Here is an 11,745-nt window from a genome sequence, read left to right as displayed (position 1 = left end):
TCTGCAAAATCGTCCAAGCCCACTGGCAGAATAAACAAACCTACATCTGCATCCACTTCCAGGCCAACTGACTCCCAAAGCAGATACTCTCTTCCATGTCCTGTCAAGGAAGAGATTTACAGAAAAGAAAAAAAAAGCTTCAAGGATATTTTCAGATCTACTTGAGCATCTATAACTTTCTTATTGGCTAATTTTCATCAGTGATTGCATAAAATGGATTTTTGCATAGTTTTTTTATTCTTGGCTGGCCAAAAACTGTTAAAATGCATTTAATTCTACTCTGTAAACCACTTCTGCTATCCATGTCCCAACTTACATTAAATCCTGCTTTTCCTCACACTTCCTGTGTTTCTTTTTTAATCTGTTGGTTAAGGAATACCTCAATTCTAAAATGTTTTACCCTTGTTCTTAAAAGACATTTACATTTAATTTCTTCAAAGAGACTGTGCAAATGTCAAGTGAAAAGCACAAGAGTGAAGGGCCTTCAAAAGTCCTCCCCTGTCAAGCATCTTCTCCTCACAACTGCAGCAGGGTCTACAGATCCCCCACTTTGGAGACATAGATAACTTATAACTGGCACCTCAGAGCACTGGACAGATACCACCAATGTTACCTCTGGCTGGGCAAGCAAATCCATATTTACCCCTCCCCAACCTTTCCTAGTCAACATCCCCAGCGTTAGGGGTGTAATATCGCTCTTTTTAGACAGTGCCTTGCAACTGGTGATGATTTGCTCCCACTCTCTGTTAATTCTTAGCAAAAGCAAACCATCCTCAGTCACAGAAGGGCTGGGTAAGGAGAAGAAAGAGTCAAATTAGGTTGTACAAAGGAATGAGTTAAGCTTTTGTTAACAAGTGAGCCAAGGCAGAGGCAGATTCGAGCAATATTATAGATTTGGAAATAAATGGATTTTCATTCTGAAGCAATTAAACATGGTAAGATATTTGGTAAGTACCTGTTGTGGAGCCTGTTGGCTGGATCTAGTTCTACTCTTTAACCAATTTCGGTGCAGCCATTCCAGTATCAAAATAAATTGAACGAACAATCAATGTATAAATTATAATTCATTTTTAAACCAAAGCGTGCGCGATTCACATCTACATTCTACTATGCGTTTTACAGCGGACATTTGTTTTTGAATTTTCATGGACCTGAAAATAAACGTTGATGAAACATTTTACTTGCTCGTTCGGTTTATGCTGTGCTTGACTGTGGCATTTTTATGTCAGACCACATTGATCTTTTCTATCCTAGTATTTTCTTGCAGCAATTTGTAATTTCAATATATTACAGAATCTGTTTCAGGTAATTTCTGCTACCACACACACACACACACACACACACACACACACACACACACACACACACACACACACACACACACACACACACACACACACACACACACACACACACACACACACACACACACACCCCCCCCCCCCCCCGGAATTAGTCCAATCCCCTCCGTCGAATCTACATGTAGATAAAGAAGATGTTCCTCTGTGCACCCTTTGTGTTAATGTCAATAAATCAGTCGGAACTCTAACGTGTGCGCGCCGCAGTCCCTTGCCGCTTTTCAGTACGTGGTTTCATCGGGATCCGAGAAGGCTCCATCCTCGCAACTCTCATTCTCGCGGAGAGAGACGCCCATTCGAAAGGGATCCTCCTCCGATCACGACTTCACTGTGCACACGCCAACAAAATGGCACAGAAAAACACGACGAAAAATCGGAAAGAAAGAAATAGCTGGGGTAAGTCAGAGATCTGACTGCGGTCGACAAAGAAATGCTGCACCTTCAAGGAGGGAGCGAGTGCAGGAGGCAGGACGGGAGCACTTGGAGCCATTCTGTCCAAGTGCAGGCTGAACAGGGCGGCTGAAAGACCTGCTTACTGCTGGGTAGAGTTCAGCTATTAGCTGGTTGTTGCACCTTAATGAATATTCAGCCGAGCGTTGCGTTCAGTCTTTTGCATTATTTTTGCAGAATCGGTGTTCTGTTTCGAAAGCCGGCCTTTGCATTTTCACTGCAGACTTGCTTTTGGGGGTTGTGATTATTCAGACAGGCCCTGCCTAGACTGTTAGCTATCTAAACATAAAAAAAGGAAGACTGTGTACCACCCGGACGGCATCTCAGAAACACAAATGCCTTAGCGCAAAGGAATTTAACGGTGGAACTGCTAGAAATGCCCCTTGTTTTTGCAGAGATACGCCCTGAGGCAAGAGTGAAGCGGCTCTGTTTATAATGAGGTCGCCGAGATCGAGATTCTCTTCCCGAGCCTCCCATACTGTACACACGTTACTTAAGGGCGGATGCATTTCACCGTATCTTTATCTCTAGCATTGCCAATATACACTGCACTAGAGTCCAGAATAAAACAGGTTTAATTTTAAGCAAAGAGTTTCTGATGTATTAACGTACATAAAGATAGTTGGTTCACAAATCAAACCAGTTAATAGACGAACATCAGATTGTGATTTTAAAAAAAAATTATAGTCATTCAAATGGACTCTGCTCATTTCAACTTCACAATATGTTTGCTCTCTTGTGATAACTCTCCTGGTGTAAAGATCAGATTGGGTTGGGTGGTCAGAGATTTTGAAAGTGTCAGCAATCTAGTGTTCTTTCAGCATGGATTCAAGGTTTTTTTTAAATAGCTGAGAGAAGGACATCATTGGCAAGGCCATCGTTTTCTGCTCTTGAACAAACGACTGTAGTGAATGTATTCCCAGGGTAACAACATGAAACACCAGAGCAGTTGAAGGCCATATGAACATGTGACTCCCCTGTACAACAAAAATGTGCCTATCTCCACCTTAAGTAGATTCAGTGATAGACTCTCCATAGCTCCCTGGGATAAAGAATTGCAATGATCATAATCCTCCAGGGGAATGTGCCTCCTCGCCTGTGTCTTAAATGGGCAACACCTCATACTGACCTTGAAGAACTGGGAAGTTCGTGGGGAATATTTAGTGGAGGGTAATACAAGCCGGCTTTATCAACAATGTCCAGATCACAATGAGGAAAAATTCTACCCAAGAGTGTCAAAAACTGGCCAAGTATGTCCACAAAAATAGAGTAAATTATTCCGTCTGCCCTACCTGCCTTCTCTGAATCATTCCTAACTTGTGTCTTGTGCTTGGGGTGTCAGGAAGTGAGTCTTTTACAACAGGACACCCAGCCTCCAACCTGTATTCATAGAACATAGCACGGGAACAGACTCCTCAGCCTATCATGTTGGCACCAACCACGATGCCAAACTAACTAATTCTATTTCCTTGCATGTGGTCCAAATTCCTCTATTGTCTGCTTGTTCTGTGCTTCTTAATGTTTCTTAAACTATGCTACTGGACCTGCTTCTGTTACTACCCTATTCAACGTGTTCCTGGCACATACCACTTTGCCTTGTAACTCTTACTTAAACTGTCACTTGAAAGCTATGCTCTCTAGTATTTGACTTTTTCCACCCTAAAGATTTACTATCTACTCAACCTATGCCTCCCATAAATTTATTTACATCTGTCAGATCACCTCCTCAGCTCTTGATGTTTCACAGAAAACAGTCCAAGTTTGGCCAACTCTCCTTGTCGCTAATGCACTCCAATCCAAACAGCATCCTGGTGAACCTCTTCTGCATCCTTTCCAACATTTCCACATCCTTCCTATAATGTTGTGACCATAACTGCACACAATACCCCAGTGCATCCTAACCAAAGTTTTATCAACTGCAACATGTCTTGTCAACATTTATACCGTTTAAGCCGTGAATGATGAAGGCACACAGATTTACTTGGTTGTCACTTTCAGATCACCACACAATGATTCTAAGAGTCCCCTTTCATTCTGCAATGTACTCCTAAATTGTATCACCTCATACTTGCCGAAATTAAACTCCATCTGCCATTTCTCTTCCCAAATTTTCGGCTGATCCATGCACTGCTGACAACATTGACAACTTTCCTTAATAAACACAACTCCACCAATTTTCTTGTCATCCAGCAAACTTAATTATCAAACCACCTACATTTTCATCCATATTTTTAATTATTGTAAACAATAGAGGTCCCAGCACTGATCCAGGTGGGACACCACTCTTGCGGCTGATCCAGTTCAGTTTCATTGGTGTCTCCATCCCAGATATTAATGATGTGGAACTTGGTGACTCCTTTGGGACAGCTTAGCAAAGTACACAGCTGGACTGATGTAGAAGTCCTCAGTTCTCAGGGCACCCATCCTTTGCTGTAAACAGTGCATTCATTCTGTGTATTGTTCTCCATGGTGTGAATCAAATTGACTAAATAGTGGCCTCTTGTGATGCTGAGGACCAAAGAAGGAGACCAAGATGGAATATTTGCTTGGCATTTCTGAGGATGGTTGTAAATGTTTCAGGCTGCCCATTTCACTCACCAGCTGATCTGTGCTGTTGCTGAAACTAAACATGTTAATTGAGTCTTTCTCATCCATTGACTGTATAGTTTTCCATTAGCATTTATGCCTGGATAGGGCTGAACTGCCGACCTTAGTTGAACTTTGTTCCTTTTCTTGTTCTAATTGTGTTCTGTTTTGTAAAAATTGTGCTTAATTTATGATTGTTCTTCTTTCGAATGCTGTTTGCCAGTGATGCTGTTAACACGTAATTTTATCATTGCACCTTTGCATACATGTACTTGTACATATAACAATAAATTCAATTTTGATTTTGCCATTGCTGTATGGCATGTATATAATCAGAATCAGGTTTATTATCACTGGCATGTGACGTGAAATTTGTTAACTTAGCAGCAGCAGTTCCATGCAATACATAATATAGAAGAGAAAAATAAATAAAATAAAATATTAAATAAACAAACAAACAAATATATAGCAAATATGTAATCGTGTGCTCACTTGGATTGCACCTTGGTCTTCAGTGTAACTGGTAACATTGAAGTTCCTCAATGGAACAAAGTTGTTCTTCTGGCTCAGTGATAATGATAAGGGAGGGATGCAAAGACCACTAACTTGCACATTATGGAGGAATATGGTTGCTCATGGTCCACATTGCCTCAGGGATACCCAGTTTTGAGTTGTGTTTGTTCTGTGTTTACCCTATTCAGCATAATTTCCCTTGTACTCGTGCACACCAACTCCAGAGTCCTGTCTAGCAATTCTATCCTTCTGGACTTGACCATTCCTGTCAAGAGTGCTGTCATCAGGCACTTTTTTGATGAATGCTGACTATATTCTGTGCTCTTGTTTGCCTTGGTATTTCTTCTATGAAGAGGACAAATTCAACAGCTGAGAAAATCAGAGGGTTCCCTTGAACTGTTTGATCTGATGCCCTGAGACCTAACAGGGTGTGAGTCAATGTTGAGAACTCTCAGTGTCACTCTGTTCCTGCACCCTCGACTTCAGAGTGTCTGTTCCAAAGACCATGATGGAAGAGTGACAGTCACTGACTGTAAGGTACGCTATTTGTAAATGTTTCTGTGTAACGCTTGACAAGCCTCTGAAATGGTTCTTCATTACAAGTCCCCAGTTGTTTGTAAGGAGAACATTGCAGGGTTGGCTGGACAGGGTGTGCTTTTTGTTGGTGACAAGGTCAGTATAAGTGGCCCATACACTTTTATTCTTATTGCAATTTGTTTAGTGACTTGATACAATTGAATGAATTGTAAATGTATTTCAGAGAGTAGGTAAGAGTTTTTACTATATTGCCAGGAATCACATACAGCAAGGTAAGAATGTTGGATTTTTCTCCCTAATAGACACTGGTGAATCAGATTGTTTTTATGACAAGCTGTTTCATAGTCACATTACTGACAATATCTTCTTATTTCAAATTATTTGGTGATTTTAAGAATTTCTAATTATCTGTTGGGACAGAAAACCAATCCCTAGACTATTGGTTTGCACTTCTCATTGACTGATCCAGTGTTCATAACACCTGTTCTTCTTTCTCATATTTTTTTTACAAAGACCAAATTCCACCATTGTAATATGAATGTATAATGTGGACAAATACTCCATTGCAAATCTACTTGAATGCTGCATTACATAAAATGCTGAGATCTTGTATGTTGGTCCAGGTAGATGTTAAAGCTCCCATAAAGAAGATGGCCTGGCGAAGCAAAGTATAAAAACACAAAACACACACACACACACACACACACACACACACACACACACACACACACACAAAAACACACACACACACACACACACAAAGTTGGTGGAACGAACAGTGATGAAGAACTGCCAATTTTGTTTGGTTAGTCTCTGAACTTCAAAAGTAATTTATTATTCAAAATATATTAAAGCATTTCAATTGTGATCAAGTGCCAAAATAAATGCCAGTATTGCTTTGAGATTGAGCAACCAGAATATCTCAACAACTTTCTCTTTAAGTATATTTTACAGCTCAGAAATGTATTAATACTAAATTAAATAATTCCACACTGAATGTAGTCCAGTGAAAAATAATTGCCCCAACTCAGTACTAATAATAATTTAATGTGGATCATTGAATTATATGAGAAAATGCTGGTTAGTAAAAGTCAACAAACTTCTGGGTGTGGCCCTTTTCTGTTTTGGGAATGATATGTATCTGAAACCTATTCATTCCTGAGCAGGGTTTGGATTGACTCAGTATTTCCAGCGTCATCTACCTTTGTTTTCAAACTTCTTTTTTCTTTTCCCTTACCTTATTGAGCTTGTAGGTATTTGGCTCAGTGACAGCATTTTCATCTCAAAGTCAAAGTCAAGTCTGTTGTCATATGCACAAGTATAAACAACATTCACTGAAGTTTTACAAGACAGAACACAATTGAACCAAAAGAAAAATCCATTGTGGGGAGAAGTGATCAAAGTCAGCATCGTGTCACTAAACTCAAGCGTTTTGGGTTGTGCTGGTTGATTCAAGAACTGAATGGTTGAAGGGTAAGTAGCTGTTCTTGAGCCTGGTGATGTGTGAGGGACTTCACGCTTCTGTACCTCTTGCCCAGTGGTAGGTATGAGAAGGTGACATGACCTGAATGGTGCAGATCTTGATGGATGCTCCTCCTGGAGGCAGCGCTTTCTGTAGGTGCCAACAATGGTGGTGAGAGATGTGCCCATGATGTTCTGGGCAGAGTCCATTACTCCCTGCAGCTTCTTGCATCCCTGAGCAATTGAATTTCCATACCAGACAGTCATGCAACCAGTGAGGATGCTTTCAACCATACATGTGTAGAACTTTGTTAGTATTTGGTGACAAACTGAACTTCCTAAGAAAGTAAAGACGTTGGAACACTTTCCTAGTGGTTGCATCTACGTATGTGCTGGATCCATAAGACCATAAGACATAGGAGCAGAATTAGCCCATTCAGCCTATCGAGTCTGCTCCACCATTCCATCATGGCTGATCCTGGATCCCACTCAACCCCATACACCTGCAGTCTCACCAGATCCTTTGTTACCCTGACTGATCAGGAAATGATCAACTTCTGCCTTAAATATATGCACGGACTTGGCCTCCTCTGCAGTCTGTTGCAGAGCATTCTACAGATTTACTGTTCTGTGGCTAAAAAAAAAATCCTCCTTACCTCTGTTCTAAAGGGGCACCCCTCAATTTTGAGGTTGTGCCCTCTAGTTCCGGATACCCCTACCATAGGAAACATCCTCTCCTTTCTAGTCCTTTCAACATTTGGTAGGTTTCAGTGAGATCCCCGCCCCCGCACTCTTCTAAATTCCAGTGAGTACAGGCCCAAAGCTGCCAAACACTCCGTGTGTTAACCCCTTCATTCCTGGAAACTGCTTTGTGAACCTTCTCTGGACAGGACAGATCATCCATATGTTACTGCCCAGGAATTTAAAGCTGCTGACTCCCTCCACTGCCAGTCCTCCTATGTAGACTGGTTTGTGTTTGACCTTTTCCCCCTACCTGAAGTCAAAAATCAGCTCTTACTTTTATGACATTGAGCAAGAGGTCATCACACCACACAAGCAGGTGCCCTATTTTGTTTTGGTAAGTCACTTGGAGTTAGTTTCTGGGTTTAAGTCACTTTTGCCCAGCCAAATGTTGTCAGGTACTTTTTGGATGGGGCTGTAAAATAGCAGCTACAAAAGTTACTAAAGTATCAAAATGTCAGTATATTTCTCTCTGAATCCTTTTATGTACTTGGTTCATGTATACTTTGAATTGGTTTGCTCAAACCTTTGGAGGGTCCAAGCAGATTATTGACTAAAACTGTTTTCATATTTGTGCACACGTGTGATTCTGGAGGTCCTTGACCATGTACAGTGATGTGATATATGCCAACAGAAAATCTGTGAAAACACAATCTAATCTCAAATGAAAAGTTGGAGCTTACTTTATTTACAGAGCCAGAACCATCTCAGTTCCCTGCCAGGGACACTGATCTACTCAACTTCCTCTAGCAGATATGTCTTTTGATCTTCCATCACTTAAAGGTGCTGTACTACTGATGTTCTTAACCCCTCTAGTCATCTCCATGACACAGTGCCCCCGATTATCTGGTTGATCCCATCCTCAAATCTTCATTACTCAGATAAGTGTGAAGTGGTTCATTTCGGTAAGTCAAATTTGAAGACAGAATATAATGTTAATGGTAAGACTCTTGGCACTGTGGCAGGTCAGCGAGATCTTGGGGTCCTTATCCATAGGACACTCAAAGCTGCTGTGACACTGTTGATAAGAAGGTATATGGTGTATTGACCTTCATCAACTTTGGGATTGAATTCAAGAGCCATGAGGTAATGGTACAGTTATATAAGACCTTAATTAGATCCCACGTGGAGTCACGAAGGGTCTCGGCCCAAAACGTCAACTGTACTTCTCCCTATTGATGCTGCCTGGCCTGCTGCCTTCCACCAGCATTTTGTATGTGTTGCTTGGAGTACTGTGTTGAGTTCTGGTCACCTCACTACAGAAAGGATGTGGATACTATAGAGAGAGTGCAGAGGGGACTTACAAGGAAGTTGCCTGGATTGGAGGGCGTACCTTATGAGGATAGGCTGAGTGAACTTGGCCTTTTCTCCTTGGAGTGACGGAGGATGAGAGGTGACCTGATAGAGGTGTATAAGATGATGAGGGGCATTGATCATGTGTATTGCCAGCGGCTTTTCCCCAGGGCTGACACGAGGGGGCACAGTTTTAAGGTGCTTGGAAATAGGTACCGAGGGGATGTCAGAGGCAAGTTTTTCACATAGAGTGCTGGGTGCATTGAATGCACTGCCAGCGAAGGTGATAGAGGTGGATACAATAGGATCTTTTACTAGGTAGGTGTATAGAGCTTAGAAAAATAGAGGGCTATGCAGTAGAGAAATTCTAGGCAGTTTCTAGAGTAGGTTACAAGGTTGGCACAACATTGTGGGCCGAAGGGCCTGTAATGTGCTGTAGATTTTGATGTTCTATGATCCAAACCTCAACAGATGACCATCTGCTCTGAAAATCTGTATGACTTTTCCCATTCCATAATCGTCTCTCCAAATCCACCGAAAGGCACTAACTCTCTCCCAGACTGCATTTCCCTTGCACTAGTACCATTTTGTTCATTGTGTCATGCACACTCTTTATAATTTGTTAACATTTATGTAATGTACGTTCATCATGTTTATAATATACTGTGCTGCTACTGCACAATCTTGATTTTCATGGCATTTATACCCTGTGTGTCAGGGTTTCCCAACCTGTGGTCCACACACCCCTCAATTCATGGTGGGACTTCACGGCATAAAAAAAGGTTGGGAACCCTTGTTGTTTATGTATGGCTATGGCGATAAACTTGAACCTGTACGCGGAGCTATGGCTCCACATCCTACTTTCAGTGCCATCTCCACAAAAACAGATGATTGCAAAGGAAATGCTGCCTTTAATACATTGGTATATTGGTTTATCATTGTGTAAGAAGGCACAACGAAGAGATTGTATTGCATACTGTTTGTATAGATCAGTGCATTGAGGTACTTCAAGGTAAAACAATAAAAGAGTGCAGAATAAAGTGTTACAGTTGCAGAGAAAGTGCTCTGCAATAGACAGTAATGTAGTCTTATATCGATAACAGTGAAATAGAAGCTGTCCTTGAGCTGGGTGGTGTGTGGTTGAGGATTTTTGTATGTTCTGTGGTTGGGAGGGGGAATGGAAGAGAGAATGACTGTGGTAGATATGGTCTTTGATTATGCTGGCTGCTTTACCAAGACAGTGAAAAATACATCACTTGCATGACATAATGAACAAAAATAACAGAACTGTATCCGTGCAAGTCGAGTCCATAGAGAGAAAGCTGATTTCAGTGAAATACTGGACTGTGTCCACAACACTCTGCAGTTTCTTGCGGGTACAGGCGGAGCAAGTGTCATACCAAGCGATGGTGCATCAATAAAAATTGTTAAGGGTCAAAGGGGACATGTCAAATTTCTTTCAGCTTCTGAGGAATGAGAGGCACCGGTGAGCTTTTATGGCTGTGGCAAAAGTGTACTCGCACCAGGATGAGTTATGGTAATGTTCACTCCTAGGAACTTGAAACTCTCACCCTCTTGACTTTTTCGCCATTGATGTAAACAGGATGATGTGCATCACCCCCCACCCATCCCCCGAAGTCAATAATCAGCTCTTTTGCTTTGCTGACATTGACAGAAAGGTTGTTATCGTGACACCACGTCGATTAGGCTTCCTATCTCCTTCCTGTACTCCAACTCATCATTATTTGAGATACAGCCCACACACAGTTGTATCATCAGCTAACTTGTAGTTGGAGTTAGATCAGAATCTAGTGAGAATATATCGAGTAGCTAGGGGGATGAGGGCGCAGCCTTGTGTGGCACCACTGTGAGTATAATTGTGGCAGAAGCATTGCTATCTACCTTTACTGATTGCGGTCAGTTGGCCAGGAAGTCAAGGATCCTGTTGTCAAGCCCCACGTTTGGAGTTTGGAGAAGAGTTTGGTTGGAACTATTCTATTGAATGCAGAGCTGTAGCCAATAAACAATAACCTAACGTAGGTGCTTTTACTGCTCAGATGTTCCAGGGATGAGTATAGGGCCAGGGAGAAGGCATCTGCCATAGACCTGTTTTGGTGGTAGGTGAATTACAGTGTCTGGGAGGATGGAGTTGATGTGCACCATAACCAGCCTGTCAAAGTACTTCACGGTGGATGTCAGAGCCCACCAGGCAATAGTTGTTAAGGCACATTACCTAGTTTTTCTTAAATACTGGCATGATTGTAGCCTTCTTAAAGCAGGTGGGAATCACAAATTAAAGCAGGGAGATTGAAAATGTCCGCAAATACCCCCACCAGGATCTAAGCACACAAAAAGGAACACCATCTGTGCCACGTGATCTCTGTGGGTTCAACAAACCGTAAATTCTCCCTAGTTTGTTAGGTAGGTGGCAGAATATGGGAGGAGTTGACGGGAATGTGGTGAAAGTAAGAGATTAATGTAGAGTTGATGTAAATGGGTGGTTGATGGTCAGCATGGATTTGATGGTCAGAATGGCCTTTTTTATGTTGTATCTCTTTATGAATATGACTACATGAACCCTAGGCAGGTGTGCTGTAGAGCAGGTAACCCTCTGTGAGTGCTCACAATCAGTAGGCAAATCCAGGAGGTAAATCAGACCTCTAGGTTAATAATTGGCCACTGACTTTCAATTACTTTTCTTACTTATGACATAGTTATATCTCTAGAGGGTAGATTAACATTATAAACATTTTCAAACTTGGACACTGAACAAGATCATGGCTGATCTTCTTCAGAAACTTTCTTG

At 41.6% G+C, this 11,745-nt stretch overlaps 1 protein-coding gene across 2 annotated transcripts in view; it reads left to right on the top strand.

Annotated features, from left to right (window-relative positions):
* Window positions 1-1,377: 1,377 nt before the first annotated feature.
* The window catches only part of atl1 (atlastin GTPase 1), an 83,442-nt gene continuing 73,074 nt past the window's right edge, over window positions 1,378-11,745 (top strand). Inside the window, exon 1 of one of the 2 annotated variants that reach the window (XM_072269244.1) lies at window positions 1,378-1,754. In XM_072269244.1, the coding sequence (XP_072125345.1) occupies window positions 1,706-1,754 (49 nt within the window). In that variant the 5' untranslated portion in view covers window positions 1,378-1,705. The remainder of the gene's footprint in view (window positions 1,755-11,745) is intronic. The other variant, XM_072269253.1, reaches the window with a different exon arrangement.

Source organism: Mobula birostris, chromosome 1 (genome assembly GCF_030028105.1).
Source record: "Mobula birostris isolate sMobBir1 chromosome 1, sMobBir1.hap1, whole genome shotgun sequence".
Lineage (NCBI taxonomy): Eukaryota > Metazoa > Chordata > Chondrichthyes > Myliobatiformes > Myliobatidae > Mobula > Mobula birostris.
The sequence above is the reverse complement of the archived record's forward strand: the minus strand, read 5'-3'. Positions and strand labels throughout refer to the sequence as shown.